The sequence below is a fragment of the Kogia breviceps genome, chromosome 19 (genome assembly GCF_026419965.1).
Source record: "Kogia breviceps isolate mKogBre1 chromosome 19, mKogBre1 haplotype 1, whole genome shotgun sequence".
NCBI classification, from domain to species: Eukaryota; Metazoa; Chordata; class Mammalia; order Artiodactyla; family Physeteridae; genus Kogia; species Kogia breviceps.
In genome coordinates, this window is record NC_081328.1 from 46,173,390 (window position 1) to 46,199,394 (window position 26,005).

General features: G+C 59.4%; 3 protein-coding genes across 11 annotated transcripts; all 3 read left to right on the forward strand.

The window, feature by feature from the left end:
* The first annotated feature begins 53 nt into the window (after positions 1-53).
* On the forward strand, positions 54-5,786 carry MAFG (MAF bZIP transcription factor G). 3 transcript variants are annotated; one of them, XM_059047638.2, is made up of 3 exons: positions 54-114; positions 4,159-4,221; positions 4,319-5,550. In XM_059047638.2, the coding sequence occupies exons 2-3, from the start codon at positions 4,186-4,188 to the stop codon at positions 4,769-4,771; spliced, it is 489 nt and encodes a 162-aa protein (XP_058903621.1). In that variant the 5' UTR covers positions 54-114; positions 4,159-4,185; the 3' UTR covers positions 4,772-5,550. The 3 variants fall into 3 exon arrangements, with proteins under 3 accessions (XP_058903621.1, XP_058903620.1, XP_058903622.1); XM_059047637.2 differs by lacking the exon at positions 54-114 and adding an exon at positions 427-760 and having other exon boundaries at positions 4,319-5,786; XM_059047639.2 differs by lacking the exon at positions 54-114 and adding an exon at positions 3,786-4,009 and having other exon boundaries at positions 4,319-5,786.
* A 3,453-nt stretch (positions 5,787-9,239) lies between these two features.
* Positions 9,240-15,802, forward strand: SIRT7 (sirtuin 7). 4 transcript variants are annotated; one of them, XR_010838372.1, is made up of 11 exons: positions 9,258-9,385; positions 9,456-9,593; positions 9,675-9,779; positions 11,462-11,532; positions 11,622-11,694; positions 13,075-13,173; positions 13,248-13,484; positions 13,567-13,696; positions 13,876-13,982; positions 14,429-14,514; positions 15,101-15,802. XR_010838372.1 is itself a non-coding variant. In XM_059047624.2 (10 exons), exons 1-10 carry the CDS (start codon positions 9,293-9,295, stop codon positions 15,297-15,299), a joined length of 1,203 nt encoding a protein of 400 aa, XP_058903607.1. In that variant the 5' UTR covers positions 9,240-9,292; the 3' UTR covers positions 15,300-15,802. The 4 variants fall into 4 exon arrangements, 1 of the variants encoding a protein (XP_058903607.1); XR_009332561.2 differs by having other exon boundaries at positions 13,616-13,696; XM_059047624.2 differs by lacking the exon at positions 14,429-14,514 and having other exon boundaries at positions 9,240-9,385; positions 13,616-13,696.
* A 239-nt stretch (positions 15,803-16,041) lies between these two features.
* PCYT2 (phosphate cytidylyltransferase 2, ethanolamine) lies at positions 16,042-23,696 on the forward strand. 4 transcript variants are annotated; one of them, XM_059047621.2, is made up of 14 exons: positions 16,069-16,250; positions 18,130-18,218; positions 18,780-18,941; positions 19,199-19,265; positions 20,148-20,232; positions 20,402-20,446; positions 20,683-20,736; positions 21,198-21,336; positions 21,589-21,671; positions 21,921-21,998; positions 22,177-22,242; positions 22,408-22,473; positions 22,747-22,835; positions 22,920-23,696. In XM_059047621.2, exons 1-14 carry the CDS (start codon positions 16,162-16,164, stop codon positions 23,029-23,031), a joined length of 1,224 nt encoding a protein of 407 aa, XP_058903604.1. In that variant the 5' UTR covers positions 16,069-16,161; the 3' UTR covers positions 23,032-23,696. The 4 variants fall into 4 exon arrangements, with proteins under 4 accessions (XP_058903606.1, XP_058903604.1, XP_066876629.1 ...); XM_059047623.2 differs by lacking the exon at positions 20,683-20,736 and having other exon boundaries at positions 16,042-16,250; XM_067020528.1 differs by lacking the exon at positions 20,683-20,736 and having other exon boundaries at positions 16,098-16,250; positions 17,962-18,218.
* The last annotated feature ends 2,309 nt before the right edge of the window (positions 23,697-26,005 follow it).

Genomic DNA, 26,005 nt, shown 5'->3' on the forward strand with positions numbered 1-26,005 from the left:
GGCGGCGAGCCCCCACTCTGGGCCCGGAGCCCCCGCGCGGCCAGCCCCGCGCGGCCTCGGAGCGCCCGCCCCGCCCCGCCCCGGCCTCGGCCCGCCGGGCCCGCAGTGTGGTGGGTGAGTGCGGCGGCGACCGGGCCGGGGCCGGGGGCCGGGGGCCGGAGCCGAGCGGGGGACGGGCGGGTGCTCCTATCCGGGGGCGGGTGCTCGCGGGGCCGCTGCTCCTTCCGGCGGCCTGTGGCGGCGTGGTCCGGGTGCTCCGGGCTTTGGGTCTGCCCTGTGCCCTGCTGGCGGCCCATGCCTCGATTTCCCCCACCGGTCCGGAGCGGCTCCTGGTCCCTCCTCCAGGGGTGCTGGGGTGGGCGCGCGGGCCCGCAGGGGCGGGGTGGGGCGTGCGCTGGTCTTGCTCGGTGAAGCCGGGGAGTCCTGGAGGGAGGGACGGCCGGGGTGGCGGGAGGAAAGGGTGGGGTCGAGCGGGGCGCCCAGGGCTCCGTGGAAGAGCTCGGCGGCCCCAGCCTGAGCTGCTGATTCATCAGGTGTCTGTGTCAACGCCTCCCAGGCGCGGGGTCCTCGGCTGGCTAGGGGGAGGAAGCGGCACATGGGGGGGGGGCTGGGAAGACCCTGCACGCTCCGGCTTCGCTCCGTCACACGCTTGCCAGAGCCCAGAAGGAGACTTGCTGAGTCATCAGCATGAGGTCACTCGATGCTCGTCCTGATGCCTGGGGAGATTAGAGCTACGGGCCTGAGAGGCCGGGAAACAGGGGTAAGAGGGAAATCGTGGGGAGTGAGAAGGGGCCAGGCCCCGGGTTGGGGCGCCTGCTTAAGTTTGGGCTGATGTGGGAGTTTAAGGTAGGGTGGGTGAGGAGTAAATGGAGAGGTCACGGTGCAGGTTATCCCGGGGTAGAGGGTGAAGCCCCTGGCCTGTCCATCCCCTCCCAGGCAGGCTCTTTTCAGGCTGCTGGTCCCTGACTCGCCTCTGGGACAGCTCCCCAAACTGGGAAATAGTTCTGAGTGAGAAGAGGGGAGGAGCTTAGGGGGGCCGTGCTTGCGGGCTGGGAAGTTGGCTTTCCCTATGACTGGTCTGGTTGGCCAGGCTGGGAAGTCTCCCGGTGGGAAGAGGCCGAGGCAGTGGGAGAAGGAGGGGTGCCTGTACTAGAGTTCTGGGTGACAGTGGACAGGGCAGAGGGCGAGTAGGCGCAGTTCTACCAGGAAGTTGCAAATGAGAGGAGGCAGCGGGACTTAGACTCTGATCAGGGGAGCGAGGTGTCTGGTGAGCAGGCTGTGGCTCTCTTCGCAGCCTGGCCTTGGGGTCCGGGTTGAGGCTGCGGGTGGTGGTAACTTGAGGGCACCCAGCAGGTGGACTGGTGTGGATGGCATGAGTTGAAGAATCCCAGTCACCCCAAAGTTGTTTCACTTGAGGTTGGGGCACAATATTTTGCATGTTAGCAAAGAACGTGGCCCTGATGGGTGTCAGGCCAGGTGGTAGGGACTTCTGGGGAGTGACATCCTCAGGGTGGTGTGACTTGAGCCACTTTTCCTGGGTGTATGAATGATTCCTGGTCTTCAGGGGTGGGGGATTGTTTCGTCTAGACCAGAGCTGACCCTTCTTGCCCATGGGTTCATGGCTAGGTAAGGCTGACCTTGTAGTTTGTCCTCAGGCATTCCCTGCCGCCGCCCTCTCCCCCTCCCCTGAGCTTATAGATGCCAGATGTTTTAACACTTCAGCTGATCTTTTGGCTGGAATTTTATGCCCCAGGAAAATGCAGATTCCTGGAGGGATGTTTCTTCAAATCTTCTCAGCTACTTATGCTTTGGTGGGAATTAAGTTTTAGACTTTTTTCAGAGGGCTTCTGGAGAAGGTGGGTCTAAAGGGCAGGGTGGGAGTGTAGCGGGCTAGGTGGGGAGCCAAAGTGACCAAGGCCACACCTGTCTTGGCTTGGGAGGTTTGGCCACTGGGGTTTGCAGGACAGGAGAAGGAGCAGGGGCGGGCTGGCCTCTTGTCTACTGTCCATGCCCTGGAGTTTGGGCCCAGGGGAAGGGGATGGAGTTCTTTCCCCTTTCCGGCTGGCTCTCACCTTGAGTGGGTGGCCCTGGGTACCTTGGTGGATCGGTGCCCTTGGGACCGCCCATGCCTTCTCCACAAAATGTGCTCAGCCTCAGGGGGAGCAGAGGCGGGAGGAGGGCTGAGGGTTCTCCTTGATCCGGTCTCTGGGATCCTCTCCCTCTGGTTTCTAGAGGTGCCCTGAGCCATCAATCCCAGCACATCCCCAGAAGCTGTCTCTGTTCCGTCAGTGTGTGTCCCCAGGTAGTGGAGACAAGGCCAGGAGTCTGGAAGCATGGGCTTTGCTGAGACCCACCCCTCCCCCACCCGAGCACAAGCACACCTTTGATTAGGAGGCGATTGGCTTCACTTGTGCTGAGTTCAGGGCTTCTGTGGAGGGTGAAATCTGCCGAGGAGGCACTTTTCAGCTCCCAGCCGCCACGCTCGGCACTTTTCTGTGTGATCTCTTCAGGAAGTCACCGTGTGCTCAGCATTCGTGGGGTGGAGGGAGGATGGCGGGTGGGAAAAGCTGGTGCCAGGGCTTTTCCTTTGGACTGACAGCGGCAGGACCAGTGCAGTGACACTGTACCTGGACCTGAGGTGGTCTGCCTTGAGTACTTGACTCCCGGGGTACGCATGGGGCCCTGAGGACCTTCTGGCCTCCAGCTCCTCTGTTCTGGAAGAACAGTGGGGCTGAAGCCTCAGGGCATGGCTGTGGGGAGGCATCTCTGGCCCCCTTGCCTGCAGCCTCGCATCCTGGTGCAGGGCTGGATGAGGAGGGGTCTCTACCCTGAGTGAGTGTTTGCCTCCACCTCCCCAGCCATACTTTAGTGACCTGATAGGGCTGAGAAGACCCTGCAGCCCCAAATTGCCTGAGTGCTTGTAGCTTCTCCAGGAGGGCACCACAGTGCTTGTTAGGCCTCCGTTTACCTCCCTGCATCTAACCTGGAAGGTCATGGAGGGAGTGGAGGGTGGGGGCAGAGGGGGTCCAGCTGAGCCAGGAACCGCAGGACTAGGTGGGTAAAAATGTCCTTGGCAGGGCTGCAGAAAAGATGACCAAGTGGGTGGGAGGGGGCCTCTGGTTTTTGTTCCTCGCCCTGTGGGTGTGGACCCTGAGTGGGGAGCTGGAGAGTAGTCAATGGCCAGAGAGGGCTGAGCAGGCCGCTGGGGGGTCGATTGTGGGCACTCTTGTGAAATACCCTGGATGGGGTGGGGCAGAGTACAAAAGGCTGCAACCCAAAGCCACAGGATGGTTACTCCATCAGCAGCAGAGGTGGACAGAGAGGGCCAAGGGGCCTGGGGCCCAGCCTTTCCCGGCTGGAGTGTCTGCCACCAGTAGGTTTGGGGAACCTCCCACCAGTGTTAAAGACAGAGTCAGAGCTGGTTGGACAGCTCCGTTTGCTGCTCTTCAAAGTGAGCAGTCTGGGAGAATTGGTGCTCTCCTGCATCCTCCCCTCTGCCCGAGTCCCCAGTGGGGATGCCCAGTGAGCCTTCATGGGAGCAGGGCTTTGCCCCAGGCCAGCTTAGGGGAGGTAGAGCCCTAGAGTACACACTCACAGGGGCGCTGGCCCCGGCCCTCACCTGCTGTTGGCCAGGCTGGCCTTTGTTGCCCCAGCAGCTTGCTGCTGCCAGTCCCCTGGAGCTGTGTTGGCTGGCGGCCTTGGGGAGTGCCAGGCTGGTGAGAGAGCGGGAGCGATGTGCTGAGTCAGCATGACTCGCCAGGAACAGCCGTGCTCTGGGGCGCACTGGGGTTATTTTTAAAGCTCCCGGCTTCCTTCTAGGCTGGCCCCTCCCTCATCCTTCTAATCTCTCCCCTGGCCCCTTTTCTTGCCTCTGCCTCCCTAATAGCCCTTCAGTTCCCCTTCCCCCATCAGACCCTCCGGGTCTCCCACTTGGTTCCCTAGGGGCAGGGTGGACAGGGAGCAGCCCAGCTTGGGAGAGGCGAGGCTGAAGGGCGGTCCTTGAGGCCAGGTATCAGGGGAATGGGCAGCCAAGGGGTGAGGCTGAGGACTGGGTGCCTTCCCCTGAGTGGGCAGAGGGTGTAAGGGGGCTCAGGGCTCTGTGTGGACTGGGGAGGGGAAGGGTCTCCAGGGTCCTGACCTGCGCTCCCTGTCTCACAGAGTGCCTGCTTGCTGTGCCCTCGGGTTATGACGACCCCCAATAAAGGAAACAAGGCCTTGAAGGTGAGCAGATAGGGTGGGCAGTGTCTCAGGGCTGGGGTGGCACAGGGGCAGACTGCCCCCACTTGGTCTGTGACCTCGTGCGCTATGCCCTCCCCAGGTGAAGCGGGAGCCGGGAGAGAATGGCACCAGCTTGACAGATGAGGAGCTGGTGACCATGTCAGTGCGGGAGCTGAACCAGCACCTGCGGGGCCTGTCCAAGGAGGAGATCATCCAGCTGAAGCAGCGCCGGCGCACGCTCAAGAACCGCGGCTATGCCGCCAGCTGCCGCGTGAAGCGGGTGACCCAGAAGGAGGAGCTGGAGAAGCAGAAGGCAGAGCTGCAGCAGGAGGTAGAGAAGCTGGCCTCGGAGAACGCCAGCATGAAGCTGGAGCTCGATGCCCTGCGCTCCAAGTACGAGGCCCTGCAGAACTTCGCCAGGACCGTGGCCCGAAGCCCTGTGGCGCCAGCTCGGGGTCCCCTTGCTGCTGGCTTGGGGCCCCTCGTCCCCGGCAAGGTGGCCGCCACCAGCGTCATCACGATAGTAAAGTCCAAGACGGACGCCCGGTCGTAGGGACGCGCTTGCCCAGGCGGGTCTGCAAGGGGCCAGTAGGCGCATGGCAAATTCAGCAGCCCTGTCCCCTTCTCCCTCCCTTCTCTTCCTCCTCTTCTCTTCTTTTCCTCCTCTCCTACCTCCTCCCTTCCCTGCAAAGCACAACCTGCACCCCAGGGGCGCCGGGCTGAGCCCCTTTGATCTCGTCGTTGTCATCGTGTGTTTTGTACGTTGGGATTGGTCAGTTTGGTAGTGACGTGGGGTCGCCCCCGCCCCCTTTGTATCGTGGGCAGGTGGGCTTGGAGTCCAGAGTCGGCCTGTGGGAGTGGACAGAGAGAAAGATTGACCAGGTGCTCTGGGGCACATGTGTCCCTGAGCAGCAAGGGCTGCAGGGCAGGAGAGAGGCTGTTCTTGCTGCAGAATGGCCCACAGGCTCTGACAGCCGCCAGGCTAGCGGGGGGCTGGGCAGTTCACTCTCAGCTCGGCCTGCAGGCATAGACGGGCACTGCTCTGCAGATTAGGCTGTCCCTGAGTGCCCTGGACAGGTGGGCCACCGGTCTGGCGCTGGGGGGGATGGGGTGTCGTGTGGCTGTGGGCCGGGGGCCTTGGCACTCACACCTGACGTGTTGCACTGAACAAGACCAAATCACTGGTTGTGAGCGTACGTGAAGGGTGTGTCCAGTGTCCTGCGATGGGTCCCGTGTCACTGTTTACATGACCTATTTGTGTGGTTACATAGCCCTTTATTTAAAAGAGAGAAGTTCCTTTTACGAAGTTATTAAATTATATGTTTAAAAGCTAAAGAAAAAAAAAGCTGCAGAGTATTTATAAAACTGTCTTTTTAAAAAAAAAAAAAAAAAAGCGAGAACATTTGACCGTATAAGCAGAAAAGGGAAGAAAGTATAATAGAAACTTTGCTAGTTTAAAAAAAGAAAAAAAAATCCTTTCTTGTAAACTTACAGACAAGTCTTTGTGGCTGTTGAAGTTTAGTTTTTATATACACAGAGTTATCAGACGTTATTTATAAAACTTAGTTAAAAAAAGACAAAAAAAAAAGCCAAGCCGTGAGCGACCAGAAGGCGCGTCCTGACGTCCTCTTTGCTATTATCTCTTTTGCAATTGTACCGAAAGTGACTTACTCCTTTGCCCTTCCTGCTTCCGTCTCTTGCCAGTGCCGTGGTGTTGTCTGTGCCTGGTGAGGTCTTGTGCAGCGTCACGTGCTGGTGATTCTGGTGACCTTTGACCTGTGGGTGTCACTTCTTGTGTCTGTTCTCCCGTGTTTGTTTTTTGGATTTGGTTGTGGTTTTGCTTCTGCTGGCTTGTCAGGCCTGGGCTGTAGTGCCAGGCTGCGCCTGCTCCAGTGGAGCTTGGGGTGTCTGTGCCTCCAGCCCAGCTTCTTCTGCTTTGGTGCCCACCCCGAGCCCCGGGGGGGTCAGATGCAGGGCTCTGCCACACCCCTCTGCTGACCCTTGGCTTCGCATGTGTGTCTCAGGCTTGGGCTGATCCAGTGGCAGGGTAGGTGAAACTGGGGGTCATCCTGGGCCCCCCTCCCGCCCCCTCACTACTTCCTTGCCCACCATCTCTGGCCCTGGGTGGGGGCTTGCGGGGACCAAGGAGTCACTGTGGGTGCCCGCCAGGCCAGGGCCAAGCTGCCCCCGACTGTCTTCCTTCTGGCCTCCAGTCAATGTGTTTGGGCTCCAGCCACCAATCTGGGGTTTGTTCCGGTGGGTTTTGTGTGGGCCTCAGCAGGGGAACCCCAGGGGCCCGCGGCCCACTCATCCCAGAACTGTTTCCATGCTGCGGGACGGTGCTTCCCAGGCAGAACCAGGTGGTTTCGGGGCCCACCTGGGGCAGCCCCTTCTCCTTGCCTGAGGGCCTGGGGGTCTCCACCAGTGCCAGACAAGGGCTACGGTCTCCAGGGCCAGGTCCTGTCCCCCCTCTCCCCCTGAACATGCTGGCAGCTCTTGGCTATGGGCCTTCTTTCAACTCCCTTTGGGGTCTGTGTCTTCCAGGGATCCACTGCTCGGCTTGTGGAGGTGCTTCCCCGGGGCTGAGCCCACTTCCCCGTCCTGGCCACTTGGTGAGGCAGCCAAGTCTCCCAGACTTGGCTCAGGCAGCTGCTCGTAGGCATGTGATGGGGCTGCCTGTGGTGCCTGCCCCCCAAGAGGCTACTGCCCTGGCTCTGGCCGTGTGGGGCTTGGCTACTCCTTGGGGTTGCTGGTTCGCTTCTCTGGGGGCCCTAAACCCCTGAAAAAGCACAGACAAGTGGGCTAATGAAAAGAAAAACAATGTGGCCAGGCAGGGTTTAACCTTGTGGACAGCAGAATCTTCATCCCGGAGTTTACAGTGTGCCTGTGGGATAGGAGGGGGGATGTGCTGTCAACTTCTGTTGTCTTGATGGGCTGATCTTGGCCCTAGATATTCAGAGACATTCCTGGCTGTACCCAGGTTGGCCTGCAATGGAGATTTTGACCATTGACTCTGAATCACTTAGTGGCTTCCTTTGCCTCCCTGCAGTCTGGTTTTGTCTACCTAAGGTCCAGACGAGAGTAGTTGATGTTTCTTGTAGCAGCAAGTTGGAATCACATCATAAGAATCCCTAAAGAGAGGTCATGCCCTGTCCTGGACAGGGGGAGGGACAGGCTCCCCGTGTCCAAGTATGGTTCCCACTTTTATCCTGGCTGGGAGGTGGTCCTCCATCTCTGTGCACCCCTGCCATGCTGTAGACCTAGAGAGAGGAGGGTTTGAGGGTGGGCATGTGCTGAACAGAAATTGCAGGTCCTTCATTTGGTTTACAGACACTTCTGGAGTTAGTGAAGCTATACTTCCTTTCGAGGTTTTTGGATTTGGAGCAACTGTTCCTTGGGTCTGGGAGAGCATCCTGCTCCCATCAAGCCAGTCTCTTGGGGCTGCTCTGCCCCTTCTCCCCTTCACTTTGGTTATTGACAGTAGATCCTGTGTCCACATGTGACTGTTTGGCGTCTTTCTGATTCTCGTTAATTCGTTTTTCCTACTGTGAGCGTGTTGTGTTCTCTCTCCTCAACTTTTTGACACAGCGAATTGAGGGCTTTGGCCGAGGCCAAGTCTCCCAAACTTGTCCGCTAAGTAAACCATAATGTGCACCTTCCTTCACACCTTGCCCTTGCCCTTGCCCAACTCCTCCCTATCTCAACATGGACACTCAGATTTCAGAGGAGAACCCTTTGAGAACAGGTCAGCTCCTGCCCAGAGTATGGCCCCAGGGAGCCCTCCCCATGGCTCTTGGCTGCTGCTCCAGGTGGCACTGCGTTTGTGCAGGTGAGAAGTCGTGGCTGCTGTGTGGTGTGCTGGTTTCTGCCGGGTGCCAGGCCTCCCTGGAGGCTTTTCTACTCTTGGTCCAGGCTTCAGGTCTGGGCACAACCCTGATCATCGTCAGCAGCCTTGATGGTCAGTGGCTGGGCCCACGGCTCTGATCAGCTGCAGCCTGCTTTGGGATGGGTGGTCGAGCCCCATCTTGTCCCTGCAACTTCCCTCTCTGGGGTGGCCGGTTGGCCAAAGCTTCCGTCCACAGCTGGGAAGCCACAGCCTGCAACACTGTTTCCGCTCTAGGATCTTTTAAGTTACTTTTTTAGGCTGTGGTTTGGTGAAAGGAACCAACACATTAACGATTTTTTTCCCCAGAAGCCACTGAATAATTCTTGCTGGCTGGTTTTCGCCTTCCTTTTGGCTGTCTGGTTTTGAAGCAGATGGGAAGAGGCAGGGGTGTGCCCTCGAGACTGATGGCTTGTCCTGCTCTGGCCTGTGTGTCCTGAGCATGTGCTGTACCTGTTGGACCAGTCGCACACATTTCCACCCCACTCTGCAGCAGCAGCCTTGGTACGTGGGTGTCCCTTCAGTCTGAGCTGGAGTGTAGGAGAGCTCGTTCCCGATGACCTGTGAAGGGGGACCCCTCTAACAGCCTCATGTCCCAGCCCCACCCTTCCCCACATCCCCTCAATCTGAAGCCTTTAACCAAACGGGAGTGGGTACAGAAAGCCTTCTCCTGGCATCTTAGGGCAGCAGGACAAGGGCTGTCCAGTGTGTCCAGCTCTGCTGCTCTCCTGGCGCTGAGAGGTGGGCGGAGCAGAGTTGATCAGACCCTGCCTGCCCTGCCTAGGGCTGAAGACAGGAGATGGGGTGGGTACGCTGGGATCTGCCGGGGTGGGCGGGGGTTGTTGAAGATCCAGGTGGGGAGAGGCCCCACTGGAGCACTCTGGCTGACCTGGGTGGCGGCGGCCTCGCGCCCTCCCTGCCCTGTGCAGTATTTATTGCTAAATTATTGTCCAGGAGGGGCGGCACTGGGCCGGGCCCCGGGTATTTATTGCTGTACATAGTGTATGTTTGTGATATATAAGGTTTTCTTTATTTTGTATATGATCAATAAACACCTTTTAAAGAGACTGGCAGGTGCTTCCTTGGTGCGACGCAAGGGCGGGGCGGAAGGGCGGGGTGGGCCTCGTGCGCATGTGTCGGCGCGCGGCCTGACGGGAGGCGGAAGCGGAAGCGCGAGTCTCCCCGGGAGAGATGGCCGCCGGGGGTCTGAGCCGGTCGGAGCGCAAGGCGGCGGAGCGGGTCCGGAGGCTGCGGGAGGAGCAGCAGAGGGAGCGCCTCCGCCAGGTACGGCGTTGCCCGCCCCGCGCCGCGCCCCCAGTCCGCGCCGCCCTCACCGCCTGCCCCGCGCCCGCAGGTGTCGCGCATCCTGAGGAAGGCGGCGGCAGAGCGCAGCGCGGAGGAGGGCCGGCTCCTGGCCGAGAGCGAGGACCTGGTTACCGAGCTGCAGGGCCGGAGCAGGCGGCGCGAGGGCCTGAAGCGGCGGCAGGAGGAGGCGAGTCCTGGGTGCGGGCGGGCCGGGCGGGGGCGCGGGCGGGCCGGGGCCGGCTCACGACCGGCCTCGGCGTCTCGGCAGGTGTGCGACGACCCGGAGGAGCTGCAGAGGAAAGTCCGGGAGCTGGCTAGCGCCGTCCGCAATGCCAAGCACCTGGTCGTCTACACGGGCGCGGGGATCAGCACGGTAAGAAGACGAGGCGGGGACGGCCGCGCCCCGGGTCGGTTCCCAGGTTGTGCGAAACACGGACTGCCGGGGGCGGGCGTGGGGCGCCCCCTTCTGGGTGTCAGACCCCAGCACCGAGCACTGTATTTTGTTAAGAAACAGTACCGATTCGCAAAAGCTCGCCTTAAAAGCACCTCTTGAAGGTTTTTTTTTTTTTTAGGGAAACTCAGAATGACTGTATTTGGAACTTCACTAAGTAGATAACATCCTTAAATGCTTGAATTTTGTATTGTATCCAGTTAGAGACAGGAAAGTAAGAGGGTTAAAAACGGGATGTAATAGTTTGGTGCTTGTCCCAAGGTTATATGGGCAGAGCTAAGCCCCAGACTACCTTCTGATTCCCCATTCGTTGTGTGTCTTGAATGTTGAAGTAAGGTAAGTGGAATACAAGGCAGTATGCATTAGAGTGCACCAGGTAAGGAAGAGAAATGCTTTGGCTTTTGATAAGTTTTATTAGGAAGCTACCTGGTTGGTGGAATGTGACTAAGTTTGACACTGTGGATAGCACGTTGTTTAATTGCTGGGTGCAAGCTGAGTGTGACCTACATGTAGGCCTAGCAGAGGTGAATAGCAAGGATTTCTGTGTAGAGGTCCGTAGGTGATAATAATAAACCATATAAACGAATGACTGTAACGTGAAGCTGGCTGGGCTGGCTGCTAGAATAGAAATCCAGATACGCCCTCTGTGGTCTCTGAGAGCTGGGAAACACATCTGGTTGTTTTTTTGTGAGAGGTGGCATTCAGTCTGGGCCTTGAAGGGTGGGTAAGATTTTACAGACACTTACGAAGTAAGACACTCCGTACAGGGATGACTGAAGAAGCCCAGTATCGAGAATGTGTGAGGTATGTTAACTGCTTTAACTTATCAACTCCTGGAGCCCTGGCACATGTGAACTCTTGTCATTAGATTATGTAAAAGCAGTAATACCACCTTTTAAAGAACTGTAAGCAGCTACTAAAGCCATATGCTGTTCATTAATTTGCTCTGAGTGTTACTGTTTGAGGTTTCCTTTTTCCATGTGAGTCAGACCCACTGGTCAGGTGGGCATTTTTCTGAGCTTTAGCAGCAGGGAAGAGACAGGGCTCCCTACAAGGGAGGTCACTCACACCTCAGGAAGCACAGGGCACCTTGATCCTGGCACACTCTGTTTTCTTCTCTCGGGGTGGCTCTGTTTCACTGGATTGGGAAGTTGGGAAATTCAGTAATATTTATCTCATTGAAGAGGTCGGTCTGTGTGAAGGTAGGCCAGGAAACACTTACAGCATCAGGATGTGAGAACGTGGAGGGAGGCGTGCAGTGAGCCTAACCAGTCCTCCCTCTCAGTATGAGGACAGACATGGCCACAGAGCCCAGGCTGTACTACATACTAGAGAGGCTCCCAGGGCGGGCAGGGCTCCTTGGAGCCTAGAAGGATGAGCTGCACCAGGTTTGGGTGCAGGGGTCCTGGCAGAGGGAAGGAGCCACAGGGGGTGCACTCCATTTGGGAGGACAGGTTAGACTAGGAAATGCTCAGCCTGAGGAATGAATTGAGGCCAGTCTGTGGGCCAGCACTTCTCAAAGTGCTGGGGGAAATTATTGGGAATTCTGCCAGTGCCTAGAGTGATATCTTTTCACTGGGCTTATCTCCTTTCTGAACCTGCAGGCAGCTTCTATCCCAGATTACCGGGGTCCTAATGGAGTGTGGACACTGCTTCAGAAAGGAAGAAGCATTAGGTAAGCAGCCTAGCACAGCCTTCCCACCTAGTTGAGCAGGGACCTGACCCTGAAGCTCTCCTCACCTTCATTTCCCTTCTACCTGGCAGTGCTGCTGACCTGAGTGAGGCCGAGCCGACCCTCACCCACATGAGCATCACCTGCTTACACGAGCAGAAGCTGGTAAGAGCCCAGGGTGGCTGGTGTACAGCCATCCTTCGGTATCCCCCTTGGATACCAAAAGCTGAGGGTACTCAGGTCCCTTGTATAAAATGGCGTAGTGTTTGTATATAACCTGCACACCTCCCCCCCATACTTTATTATTATTTATTTATTTTTAAAATAAATTTATTTTATTTTTGGCTGCGTTGGGTCTTCGTTGCTGCGAGTGGGCTTTTCTCTAGTTGCGACGACCAGGGGCTACTCTTTGTTGTGGTGCGCGGGCTTCTCACTGTGGTGCCTTCTCTTGTTGCGGAGTTCAGGCTCTAGGTGCACAGGCTCAGAAGTTGTGGCACACAGGCTTAGTGGCTCCGCAGCATGTGGAATCTTCCCAGACCTGGGCTCGAACCCATGTCCCCTGCATTGGCAGGCGGATTCTTAACCACTTGCCACCAGGGAAGTCCTCCCCACCCCCATACTTTAAATCACCGCTGAATTACTTGTAATACCTAATAAAATGTCAGTGCTACTTAAACCAGTATAAATACAGTGTAAATGCTACACAGGTAGTTGCCAGCATGTAGCAAATTTAAGTTTTGCTTTTTGGAACTTGCTGGATTTTTTTTTTCCCTGAATATTTTTGATCTTTGGTTGGTTAAATCTGCGGAAGTAGAACCGTCGGATACAGAGGGCTGATTGTACTCACTGGGTCCACAGCGAGGACCGGGAGGGCCACCTTGGTGCCCAGGTGATAACTGCATCCTACTTCCATCAGCCAGTGGACCCTGTGATGAGTGTCCACCAAGCAGTTTAGATTCCTGGTTTGAGCCTTCCTCTACTCCTTCTGTGTTTCCTCTCCAAGAGTAGAGGGCAGCCTCTCCACTGAATCATCACATAGAGGGTCCACACGGGCCCAGAGCTCATGAGGGTAGCCCCTTCCCCTTGTGTTTCTCTTGCATTTTTCCCACAGACCTCAGGAGCCACCTAGATACAGGGGAGGCTAGTAGGAAACCTGGAGATCCTCTGCTAAGCACCTGCAACCGAGTGGGGAAGGGGTCGAGCCTCCTGGGCCTTCAAGGACCTGAAGCATGATGACCCAAGAGAGCATCAGTTTGGGCCCCAAGCTACTTTCCAGCCAAGAGGGGGCGGTGCAAACATTTGCCCTGCTGGGGGCTCCTAGGGCTTCTGAGTCGTTGGGGGCGGGCCCAGTGCCCTCCCCACCGGAGCCTCCTGAGTCCTGCTGGGACCAGCCTGCTGCCCTGGGTTTGCCTTCGATGCTTTGTGCAGGGTCGGAGTTGCCGCTGGTTTGGGGGCTCTGGGGCGGGCAGGGCTCGGTATGGTTTCACTCCTGAGTACTGCTTCCCTCCTCCTTCCTCCTGCTGACTGCCACTGTCGCCCTTCCAGGTGCAGCACGTGGTGTCTCAGAACTGTGACGGGCTCCACCTGCGGAGCGGGCTGCCTCGCACAGCCATGTCGGAGCTCCACGGGAACATGTATATCGAAGTGAGCGGTCCCTCTGGGACTCGGGGGCCTGGGCAGGCCAGTGGCTCCTGCTCACAGGGCGCTACTCTCCTCAGGTCTGCACAGCCTGCACTCCCAACAGGGAGTATGTGCGGGTGTTTGATGTGACGGAGCGCACCGCCCTACACCGACACCAGACTGGCCGCACCTGCCATAAGTGCGGGGCCCAGCTCCGGGACACCATCGTGCACTTTGGGGAGAGGGGGACACTGGGACAGCCTCTGAATTGGGAGGCGGCCACCCAGGCTGCCAGCAGAGCAGACACAATCCTGTGCTTAGGCTCCAGCTTAAAGGTATGCGAATGGCACCGTGGATGGGAACGGGTGAACCAGCCCACAGCTGGCCAGCTCAGCCTTAGACCCCAGCTTCCTGTAGCCTCCTTCCCTGGTGTGTGGTCTGTCTGTCCATCCGTCCATTCCTGCAGGTTCTAAAGAAGTATCCACACCTCTGGTGCATGACCAAGCCCCCCAGCCGGCGGCCCAAGCTCTACATTGTGAACTTGCAGGTAACTCAGGTGCTCAGAGGTGCCTCCTTAGACCTGGGCCTTAGGAGAGCCAGCAATCCCTGGGACATTTATGTCCCACACCAATGCACCATGGAGGTCTGGCTGAGTAGGGGCCAAGGCCAGCAGGCCATTGGGAAGGAGTGAGGTGTTGTCCTCACTTAACCTTCTCCTGTCCCCAGTGGACCCCGAAGGATGACTGGGCTGCCCTGAAGCTGCACGGAAAGTGTGATGACGTCATGCGGCTCCTCATGGATGAGCTGGGCCTGGAGATCCCCCGCTACAGCAGGTGAGGGGGCACAGGCACATCCCCCACTTCCCTGCCCCTGTGTGGATGGGTTGTGTCTGTTGTCTTTTGTGAGCTGAGTGTAGAGAAAGCTCTGAGCTGTGGCAGATGGCATCTGAGGCGTGACTGCAGTGTGGTGGCCTCTGCAGGGACCAGCCCCAGCATTGGCTGAGGTGTCCTGGCTGGCGTGATCCTGCGGGGAGAGGGAATCTGCCAGGGTACGCCTGGATGTCCCCCTTCACCTCAGGCAGCCTGGACGGGAAGGTGCCTTGAAGGGATGTGCTCTCAGCAACTCTGCTCATCAGGATCTGGGTGCACTTGGCTTGGGGAGCTGGAATACTTTGGGGAAGCTTAAACAAATTGTGCCTTAATACAGAATTTGTGATAATTTAGATGTGGTGTGTGTATTGAGTGAAAAGTTTACACTTTCTTTCTCTGTGAATTTTCAGGGTCTTATAGGGGAAATCAATAACTTCTTTTAATCAAAGGGTTGGAGAATTAAGGATCCCTTCACCTTCTGGGCCTGGCAATTCTTGTATGTTATGTTTGTGGTGTTCTGTAATGTGGGCCTATTGTGTACTGTACTTTTTTTTTTTTTTCACATTAACTTAGCTCATTTGCTTTATCAGTGCTTATCTGTATATTAAGTTTATGATATGTGGTTCTACATCTCAGTCAGACACATGATCTCTTCACGGTGTAGTGTTTAGGCCACGCCTCCCTAGTCAGCTTCCCTCCAGTCAAGTCCTGCAGTCTGGGAAGGGGAAGAGGGTCTGGTGTACCTGTCCCTGGCCGTACAAGTGAAAGGTGGGGCCCAGAGTTGGCTAGTGACTCACCCCTCCTGGGGCTACTGCCACCCTACCCCATGTGTGCACAGCCCCCTCAATCACCGACGAGGACTGAGTTCTGCAGAGGCTGGGCTAGCCTGGGTGCTGGCCTTTGAGTTACTCGCGGAGCTTACCCCTCTCGCAGATGTTCTGGAGCTACCACTGAGCAAAGCCCAGCTATGGTTAAGACGTGGGAGGGACGCAGGGTGACCTCAGTCAGCTTTCCCGTCCTGGGGCGGGTTGTGATTGTGAGGGGCTCCCAGGCACGCCTGACCCAGCTTTCCCTTTGCGTAGGTGGCAGGACCCCATCTTCTCGCTGGCCACTCCCCTGCGTGCGGGTGAAGAAGGCAGCCACAGTCGGAAGTCGCTGTGCAGAAGTCGAGAAGAACCTGGGCCTGGGGACCGGGGTGCACCACTTAGCTCAGCCCCTGTCCTGGGCGGCTGGTTTGGCAGGGGCTGCACCAAGCGCACAAAAAGGAAGAAAGTAACTTAACCTGGTGCTTGACCGAGAACAATGATGGCACTTTGCAAATGGCCGGGACTCTTGTTCAGGGGCAAGTGGCACTGTTAAGGCCAGGACTGCCCCTGGAATTCTCTGGGGGTGACATTTTCACCCTGACATGTTTAGCCATTTGTCCTTGTGGAAAGCTCCCTTGCACTGCTGTGGTTGCCCCCCCCCCCCCCCCCCCCCGCATGGGCCTAATGATGGAAGACACCTCGCCCAAGCAGCCTCTTCTAAAGAGGTGGCAGCCACACCCTCTGTGAAAACAGGACTCGGGTTATTTCACACCTGGCCAGCTAAGAGGAAGCACACGGCTGCCTTACCTCATTCACTAGGCTAGTCTCAGGGGCCTCAACTCTATTTCTACCACTTCTTACTAAAAATGTTAAATTTATAGAAGCCTTTTTCTGTATTGGGTATGCTGCAAAGGAGTGGTTTTTGAGCCTTGGCTCTCAGCAAGCCTTTTTATTGTTATTAAACATCTCTGCACTGTCTTCCTCGTGTCACCGAGTGACTGCATTTCTGAAGCGGTGGGTGGGAGCGGGCGCCTGGCGAGACTCCTGGAGGGGCGGGTGCGCCCCACGTGGTCCCGCCCCAACCGCCGCTCCAGGTGGGAGCTGAGGGCTGGTGGGCGCAGGCCATTGGCCGGGGCGGAGGGGCGGGGCCCTGCCCGGCCTGGGCTCGCCATTGGCCGCGCGAGGGAGGTGAGGGGGCGGGGCTCCGCGCGCGGGGCGGGGCGGCGCTCGGCATTGGCCGTGAGAGGCGGGTGAGGCCCGCGTGACGGCGCGTGCGTGCGCGAGCTGCGGCGACTGGGAGTGGGGAGCCGGTTGTGCCGCGCCGCGGTTTCGGGGCCATGATCCGGAACGGGCACGGGGAGGCAGGCGGCGCCGAGCGGCCGGGCCCAGGGGGCAGGCGCGCCGTGCGGGTGTGGTGCGACGGCTGGTGAGCGCGGCGGGGGTCGGGGGTCGGGGGCCGCGGGCGGGACCGCGGTGACAGCTCTGGTCGCCTTGGCCGGGGTCGGACGGCCGGCTAGCGCGGGGCGGGCGGCGTCTCGGCCGCGTAGGACGCCTGGAACCCGGGCCACCGCGTCGGCGCGGGCAGCGCGGCTGAGGGAGGGTTGGAGGAATCTCTGCGGATCCCTACATGAGCGCCTTCCCCGGACGCTCCTTCTCTCACGTTTGCTTTTAAGCCGGAGAACAGCCAGGCGGTCCCACCTGCCTAACTCGTGCACGATAGTGGCCAAAGTTGCGTGTCTAACCTTGATGAGTTTAATCATTTCAGTGCCATAGGAGCTCTCTTTCTCCGAAGGAGCCGTGCACCCAAAATGTCTTCCCAGAGTTCTCTCTGTCCGGCTCCCAGCTTGCCGGCACAAAACCAGGAAGGTTCTCCTAGGTACCTGGACAAGCGTCAGCGCAGGCATTGCCCGATCTACGTAAGACCCTAGTGAAGCCCCCAGGCTCCACGGTCCAGCACTGGCTCCTACAGTGCCCAACTGTTCTCTCTTCTGGCAAGCCAGACAGCTGGAGTGGTGTTGAGATAGGTTTGAGGTTGTCAGCAGACAGGAGGAAAGTGAACCTCTAGTGGTAACTTGACGTCTTGGATGCTTCCTCAGACCGTATTTGATGGAAGCAGAGGAAGAAAAACATCTGGCTAGCCCAGGGCTTCAGCGTCCAGCAAGCGGGGCTGCCATACTCTTGGGCCTGCACCTGAGTCACCTTGTGGAGGGGGCGTGGCTTCCTGTCCGTTGACTCTGACCTTGGCCCTGACCAGGCCTGGCCCCTGCCCCAGCAGGCCACAGCCACAGGCCACAGTGACAGGGATACAGCCTGGACCCAGATCCACCCTGCATTCTGTGCCGTGCACCCTCCTTCTGCCCAGTCTGCCCAGTGGGCACAAGGGCCTGCCAGGCTCCTGAATTTGGACTTCCCTCTTCCCTTAGCCCAGGACCAGAGCCCTGTGCCCCACAGGCTTGTCTGCTGGGGCCTGATGTGCTGGGGTGGGGCTAGCAGGTGGCGCTGCGTAGAATGGTTTTGTACACCTGGGTCACCTGGAGAAGCAGGGACAGCTCCACCTACTCAGAGAGCAATACAAGGCTGGGAAGAAGCAGAGTGAGCATGAGGGCCCCCCTCAGGGCCCACAGAGAAGTGGAGGGCCCCTCCGTCACACCACGTGGCAACCCGAGTGGAGCTGTGGTGCTGTGTGTGGCCTTCAGCTGAGAGTTCACCCTTAACCAGGCCTGGATTTGAGGATGAAAGCTCTAGAACCAGGCGATAGGGAGGTGGTTGTTGGCCCCAGAGAGCAAATCCTGCCTGCTCCCCAAGCCCTCTGGAAACTCCAGAGGGCTTGGGGAGCAGGCAGGATTTCTAAAGCCACTGACTGCCCTTGTTCATTGGCTGGACTTTGTTTCGTGTTGGCCCCTGGGACTGTCTGGCTGTTTCACAGTAGTACAGAGCCCAGTCCATCCCTGAACTAACATTGGTTTCTATTACATCTCAAAGGGACTGCCCGTGACAGATTGCATTTGGGAAGGGGAGGGGCTGAGAGCAGAGTGCTGTCCCAGGTGTGGGGAGCAGGGACTGTTCTGTGCACTCATCAGCCCTCAGGTCCGCCCCCCGGGCACAGCCATGCTCACTCAGTCTGACCTTGAGCCCAGGGACCAGTAATGTGGAGAGCTGAGCACCCCGCCCTTCTGAAAGCCCAGGCCCAACTGGACCCTGGGAGCAGTTCCCCATGGTGGCTTCTCAGAGGGCTTCCTAAGGACACTGCAGAGGAGCAAGACTGCACCCCCAACACTGGGATGATGGCCCCGCCCTCTCCACAGCTATGACATGGTCCATTATGGCCACTCCAACCAGCTGCGCCAGGCACGGGCCATGGGTGACCACCTCATCGTGGGGGTACACACGGACGGTAAGTCGGGCTGCCAGGCCCACCATCCTCCCCGACGCCCATGACAGACGCCACAGGTCCCCGTGGTGGGTAGGGCCAGGCCCAGCCGTCCTCCCCAGAAGTGCAGCTCCACAGGCTCGCCCCAACCCCAGGCCGTCTTGCATCCTGTCATGAGCTTGGGGGGCAGAGGTGGTCCAGTGGATCAGTTCAGGTATGCTGCCCACTTCCTACCCCCTTCCTGGTTCGCAAGGCCTTTGAGGACAGAGCACCCAGCCATCAAAGGGAACCCCGGACCGTACCTGGAACTCTGGTTGGCTGGGGGTGAGGGACGTGCAGTTACCCAGGAAGTGCATCCGCAGCGCCTGTACTGACCGGCTCACAGAGGACAGAGCAGGGCTGCTCCTTGTGCTCCTGCCTCGTGGGCTGAGGGCCCCATGAGAGACAGCCTCCCGCCGTGAGCCCTCATGTGGCCGCAGACCCTGCTCAATTCTGGGAAGGGACTTATGAGGAAGAGCCAGTGAGCCTGTGGCCAGCCTTCCAGGGGTCACCCACCTTGTCCTTTGCCCTCTTCTCTTGCCCTAGAGGAGATCGCCAAGCACAAGGGGCCCCCAGTGTTCACTCAGGAGGAAAGATACAAGATGGTGCAGGCCATCAAGTGGGTGGACGAGGTGGTACCAGCAGCCCCCTATGTCACCACGCTGGAGACGCTGGACAAGTACAGCTGCGACTTCTGTGTCCACGGCAGTGAGTCGGCAGGGCAGAGCCCCCGGGGCAAGGGACTTGGGCAGCTCCAGACCTGACCATCAGAGGGGCATCCAGAGGTGCCGGCCTCCTCACACTTTGGGGAGCACAGAGCCCTTTGAGGGTCTGAGGAAGCTCTGGGTCCTTCCCCAGAGAGGAGTGCACGCACATCAGGGCAGGCCTGGAGCTGGGGTGTGAGCCTGGAGGTCTTCATGGCTTTGGATTAAGATCCTTGTTCTCGTGTGCGTGTCACCCCTTAGATGACATCACACTGACTGTAGATGGCCGGGACACCTACGAGGAAGTGAAGCAGGCTGGGAGGTATAGGTAAGCTCTACTTGCCGAGTGCCCCACTTTTCGAGGAGCGGGGCTCCCAGCTCCCATCAAGCCCCTTCTGCCTGTGAGGGCAGCGTCCGGGCCTTGGCCTTTTTCTCGTGGCCTGGACTGGAGCTGGGGGCGGGTGCCATACATCTGCACCACCCAGTACGGTAGTCACTGGTTACGGGCGGCTGCTAAGCAGGAGAAACATGGGGTATGACTGGGGAACTGGCTTTTATTTGAGTTACTTTTTTTTGCGGTACGCGAGCCTCTGCCTGCTGTGGCCTCTCCTGTCGCGGAGCACAGGCTCCAGACGCGCAGGCTCAGCGGCCACGGCTCACGGGCCCAGCCGCTCCGCGGCATGTGGGATCCTCCCGGACCGGGGCACGAACCCGCGTCCCCTGCATCGGCAGGCGGACTCAACCACTGCGCCACCAGGGAAGCCCTATTTGAGTTACTTTAATTGAAAAGGCCAGTGTGGCCAGCGGCTCGAGTGGGGCAGTGAAGCCTGGGGTTCCCTTGGCAGGGAGTGTGCGGTGAGGCAGGACCTGGGCATCAGTGGACAGAACAGGACCAGAGCCACCCCTTTATGGCCTGCTCACCCCGACACTGCGAACTTGGGGCTTGGTGACAGCGTTCTTCTGTCCAGTCATTTCCTTTGGTTGATAAAATTTCGGTGGTCCCTCCACTCACCTGGTCTTGGTTTTTTGTTGTGGCTGAGAGTGGCAAGGAGACACCCGGGTCTGTGCACAGCATGGCTGGGGGCTGGACCACGGTAGACTCAGCCACAAACAGAGTTGCCCTTAGGTGGGGCAACTTAGGTGCCCGTAGGAGGTGCAGCCTTGCAGGTGTGTCCCAGGATGAGAGCCCCAACCCCACCTCTTTTCCCAGAGAATGCAAGCGCACCCAGGGGGTGTCCACCACAGACCTCGTTGGCCGCATGCTGCTCGTGACCAAGGCCCATCACAGCAGCCAGGTGTGTCTTTGGGGGCCAGAGCAGAATCCCCGAGGTCCCAGGGCTGGGAGGGAGGGGTCGCCTACCCCACCCTTGCCCCTCAGTGGGCACTAGGACAGCAAGCTTCGGTGTCCTGGGGTTGGTTGCGTCTGGAGGGCAAGGCCCCTCAACCCCCTGCCCTTCCGTGCAGGAGATGTCCTCCGAGTACCGGGAGTATGCAGACAGCTTTGGCAAGGTGAGTGTCGCCTGTGCTGTCCGGGCTGCTGCCCAACCCCCAGGCCACCCCTGGGGAAAGGCTGGCCTGGAGCCTTGCCCTCTACCCTGCTCCCTGCTTTCTGGACACTGACTGGGTACTGACCACCAGTCTTGCTGGCTGGCTGGTCCCAGCAGCCACTGCGTGGAGGAGGAGTGAGGACTGCCCGCGAACGAGGGGTCTCTAACCAGGTGGCCTGGTTCTCTCTCCCTCTGTAGCTCTCTCACCCGACACCCTCCAGGGAGACACTTTCCTCAGGAGGCTCCTCCCAGGTGACCAGACGGTGGCCTCAGGGTGCCAGGTCCCCACGAGGGCCGTGTCCGCTGGCCTCTTCCTAGCGGGTTCGTTGCAAGGCCAAGGTGGTGTTGGCTGCAGCGCCTGCTGTGGCCATGGGGCAGAACCCCAGTCCCACCGGCCATAGCGGCCCCGCCCAGCCTGGTCGTGGTGTGAACCAGGCACCTGCCAGCCAGCCCTCAGCATCCCTGCCTGAGATGTCTGCCTGGAAACTACAGCAGAGCGACAAGCGAGTGGCAGGCTGTGGCTAGGGCTTTGGAGTCCCAGCCTATAGCCCCCATACCTGCCCCCGCCATCTCACACCTGTGCCTCCCAGAGCAGACTGACAGGCGGATGCGGGCAGGCCCAAGGATGGGCACGGGCAGGCCCAAGGATGGGCACAGGCAATGGACGTGCCTGCGAGGCCTCTGTTGCTGACCAGATTGTTCTCGGCTTACAGTGTCCTGGGGGGCGGAACCCTTGGACAGGGGTGTCCCAGTTTTTACAGACATCCCAGAAGATCATCCAGTTTGCTTCGGGGAAGGAGCCCCAGCCAGGGGAGACGGTCATTTACGTGGCTGGTGCTTTTGACTTGTTCCGTATCCTTTGGGACTGGCTGGGGGGTTGTCCCTGCCCCAGGCCTTTTCTGTGCGTTTCCACATCTGCCCCAGTGGGCTGTGGGGGCTAGAGGGGCCTCCCTGACTCTCGGAGGCCCAGGATTGGGGTGGGGTGCAGGGGCACTGCTATCAGCGTGGAGAGGCATGAGCAGGTGGGTGGGAAGGTACCTGTCAGCCCCTGCTTCTGTGGGCGGCCGCTCCTCGTTGCTTCCTCGGTCCTTAACCTGGGTGCAGACATCGGGCACGTGGACTTCCTGGAGAAGGTACATGGCCTGGCGGAGAGGCCCTACGTCATCGCTGGCTTGCACTTTGACCAGGTCTCACCCCTGGCAGCTGGTAGCATGGGGGCTGTGGAGGGGCTCCTAGGGTTGGGGTTGGGCACAGGCGAGTCAGAGGTGGCAAACTTGGGCCTCTTCCCAGGGAGGAGCCCAGGGAGAGCCTCCCATCCAGGGCTTCCCCACACTGGCAGATGCCCCACGAGGGATTGTTGGGAGGGAGCACAGCCTCACTCCCACCCCAGCCCACCCCCGAGGTCACCAGCTGACCCAGCCTTGCTCTGGCTCTAGGAGGTCAACCACTACAAGGGGAAGAACTACCCCATCATGAACCTGCATGAGCGGACCCTGAGCGTGCTGGCCTGCCGGGTGAGTGCAGGCGGGCAGATGGGCAGGCCCAGTGGTGTCTCCTTCCCAAGCTGGAGCTGCTCCTCCCCAGGACTCTCCCTGGGGTACAGGAGTCCGGGGCTTCACCATGCTGCCTCTCAGCCCCTACCCTGCAGCCTGGTGAGGCCCATCTAACCAGCTGTGCTCCCTTTCTGCCCAGTATGTGTCCGAAGTGGTGATTGGGGCCCCGTACTCGGTCACAGCAGAGCTCCTGGATCACTTCAAGGTGAGGACGGGGCTCCTGGCAGGCGGCTTCCAGGGAGGGTCTTGACTGAGTGGGGCCAGGCCAGCTCTCTGAGCCCAGGCTGCTTCCCTGGAGAGGGCCTTCTGGGGGCAGGGGACCATGTGGGGAGATGCTGGGAGGGCGCCCTGACCTTCGCCTCCTCCCCAGGTGGACCTGGTGTGTCATGGGAAGACGGAAATCGTGCCTGACAAGGATGGCTCCGACCCGTATGAGGTGGGTCATGCTGGGCCCTCGACAGACATGAGGTGGCCACTGTCTGATGCTTCCCAGCCACCTAACACCCCCACACCTCATCATGCCTGTCTGGGAAATGGGCGGGGTGACAGCTGCCACGCTGACGGCCTCATGGCTTAAGGAGGCAGGTTGCTAACAGATGAGAATAACTGCCCCCACCATAGTGGGGTGGGGACTCTGAGCCGGGGCAGCAGGGCAGTCTCCTTGGGGTCCAAAGGAGGGCTCTCACCTCCTCCTCCTCCTGGCCTCCAGGAGCCCAAAAGAAGGGGTATTTTCTGTCAGATCGACAGTGGGAATGACCTCACCACGGATCTCATTGTCCAGCGTATCATCAAGAACAGGTGAGTCTCAGCCAGGCTGCTGGGGCACGGGGAGCCACTGAGCCCTGGGTCTGGGTGCACCACTCACCCCCACCTGGCCCCCAGGCTGGAGTATGAGGCCCGGAACCAGAAGAAGGAGGCCAAGGAGCTGGCCTTCCTGGAGGCCATGAGGCAGCAGGAGGCGCGGCCCGAGAGGGAGAGAGCCTGTGACTTCTGACCAGAGGGGAGAGGTCGCCAAGGGCCCACCGAGTGCTTGCCCTGTCCCAGCCCTGCCTCGAGAGCTTGGCTCGGTTTTTAACAAAGCTGCGGTGCCCTTTCCAACCACCCGGCTGTGGAAGGGCTGGTGTGGAGGACACTGCCTTTCACCCTGCCCGTGAGGTGTCCGTCTTGCAGCAGGCCCTCCTGCCCTTCCTGCCGAGCTGCACAGTGAGGGGATCCAGCACAGTGGAGCAGCCTAACAGGCAGGATGAGCAGGGGGCACCTTCAACAGAGGGGTGCCACCCTGCGCGCCAGGGAAGGCCCAGTTTCCATCCTTCCGGCTCTGCTGCTGCTCCCCATTCTGCCCCCAGGAAGCTCCTGCAGACCCTGGATGCCCCCCACTGCCCAGCTCGAGGCGGTGGCCTTCCTGCCAGCCCGGCCTCCGTGGGAGCCAGCTTCAGGGAGCAATGACCCAGGGGCCCAGCCCCTTTCCTCCTCAGAGTGCACACCATGCCGCCTCCCATGTGAGCGGCCTCTGCCCTGCAGTGTGTCCCTGCCCTGGTGCCCCGGGGCCTGATGCCCAGACGCTGCGCCCCCTGCTTCCCGGGCCAGCCTCCCCACAGACTGTTCTTGGTTTTGTACCTGACCAGCTGGTGTGCAACCGAATAAACCTGCTGGGAGGTGCTCTGCCTCAGGCTCTCCACCCTGCAGGGCAGGACCAGGAAACCTACCACCTTGGCCCTGCTCCCCGCTGCCCACCCAGCGACGGGGGCAGCAGGCAGCATGACGGCAGCAAGGAACCCCCCAGATCTGGGCCCCCAGACACCTCCAGCTGTTTCCCACATGGCAGGTGACAAAAAAAGAGGGGAGGGAGGCAAGGACCAACAGAGTACCTTTGGCCCCAGGGTTTGTCATGGGGAAAATGAGAGGCTGACACCCCGCAGCCCACATAGGGCTACCTGATCCATGAAGGAATTAGGGGCTGCTCCCTGGCCCAATCCACAGAATCTCAGGGTCTTCTGCACCCAAGTCAGGGTACACTTGGAGTAGTGCATTGGCTACAGGGTGCTGACCCCGGTCACCTCTTGATGGGGTGGTGGTGGGGGAACAGTAGCAGTGGTTTATGGTTCTGTGAGTTGGTTCTGTTTATGGTTCAAGAGTGAGGACTGTGATGTTTTTTCAGTCCACTGCCAGTTTCCTCCAGAATGGCCTCTGCCCTGCAGCTGCTGAGCCAGATGGGGCTGGAGTACCCTGTGGCCTGGCCCCATGGGAGCCCCTGGCCAGCATTCACTCCTTCTGGAAGGTGGACCTGTCCTTTCTTTTGGTCCTTAAGGTCCAGCCTAGAACCCGTGCAGGAAGCTGCAGTGGGGGACTGTGGTGCACGCACCCTGTCCGGGCAGCTGCTGCCCTACTTCCTTTTTTCCCTCCTCGAGTGCGGGGAGCTCACTAAGCTGTGAGAGGCACAGGGCCCTCCCTGCATCCCCGCCCCACCTGGGCCCCCAATTTCAGGAGCCTGGTGATGCCAGACCTTCCCACGCTCAGATCCCTGGGCGGCAGGGATCAGCCAGTCCCCTGTAGACTCTGATGTGAGGGTGGGACACAGGAGCAGCCGAAGGGTTCCTCCTCTTGAGATGAGTCAGCCACAGGCCTGCTGAGAACCCCCTGCTGGGTGGCACTGAAAAGTGAGGACTGGGGGACAGTCCACAGCAGCAGTCAGGAAGCCCCAGATGAGCCACGGTTGGAGGAGATTCAGGGCCTGGGGGTCCAGGAGGTGGGCGCCTCCCGAGACTGGTCCACCCAGGTGCAGCAGGATTGAGGGTCCCACCCCCAGCCTAAGTGGAGGGCCGGTGGGTCCAGCTCCCTTGGGCCCCCTGAGGCCCAGCTGGCAAGGCCCCAGGGAGTGGGGGACACCACTGAGACAGGCTGCAGACCTCTGGGACCAGGGCTCAGGCCAAGGACTCAAGTCAACTTCATTGGGGGTGGGGAGGGCAAATTAATCTGCTAAGATCCCCACAAGTGAATTAGGGAATTAGCCTGAGTGTGGGGTGGGGGGAGGTGGGGGGAGGTTGGCACAAGGCAGCTGTGCTCAGGAGATTTGGCCCTACACAGCCCCTCCCTCCTCAAGGTGGGGCAGCACCCATCGCTTTGGGGTTATCTGCTTCCCTGTGGGTCTAGGGAGGGCTGAACAAAGAGCTCCCAGGCCTGGGAGGAGCCAGCTGCCTGACATCAGATTCAGGATTCAGCTGGGGTGGGGCCCAGCTTTGTCATCCCCCTGGTGCAGCCCCTCCTGGTCCTGGAGCTGCACATCTGGCTGCCTTCCCACTCCTGGGCCCAGCCTGTTCATTAATTCACTTGGCACAAGTATTGTCCCGTGCTGTGTACTTTGAGGAATTTTGGGAGGCTCCAAGAAGAGTGACCCCAGAGGCGCCCCTATGGTAAGGGAGATCTTTGGTCTCAAGAAACAGGATTTGAGGCAGGAGGGCCTCCCGGTGTGGAGTGTTCAGGGGAAGCTCTTATAAGGCAGGACATTTGAGCTAGACTGATGGCTAGTGGGCGACCCAGGCATCACCTGCCAGGAGGATCCAGGAGCTGCGTGGACAAAGGCAGGGAGGTGTCGGGCAGGGACTGGACGTGGGGGACATGGAGAGAAGCCTTGCAGAGCCAGATGTGGGGCTCCAGAAGATGTCTGGGGCCGATACAGCTGGAGGCCCAGCAGCATTTTGACAGCAGTGGGGTTTGGGAGCTCCTGTGCAGGTGTTTGGGTGAAGCCTGTTGGCCTAAGGGCCCTAGTTGCTGTCTGTGCTCCTAGGTGGCCAGAGTCCGGGTTTGGAGATTCACAGGTACTTGCCCACTCCGTCTGCTGGGCCCACCCCCCACCCCCAGAGGCTGCGAGTCTCATTTATTCATTAAGCCATTTACTATGGGGACGGGTGGCCGGTACTGGGTGCCATCTGGCGCCAGGGCAAGGGTGTGCCCGCGGGAGCCAGGCCAGG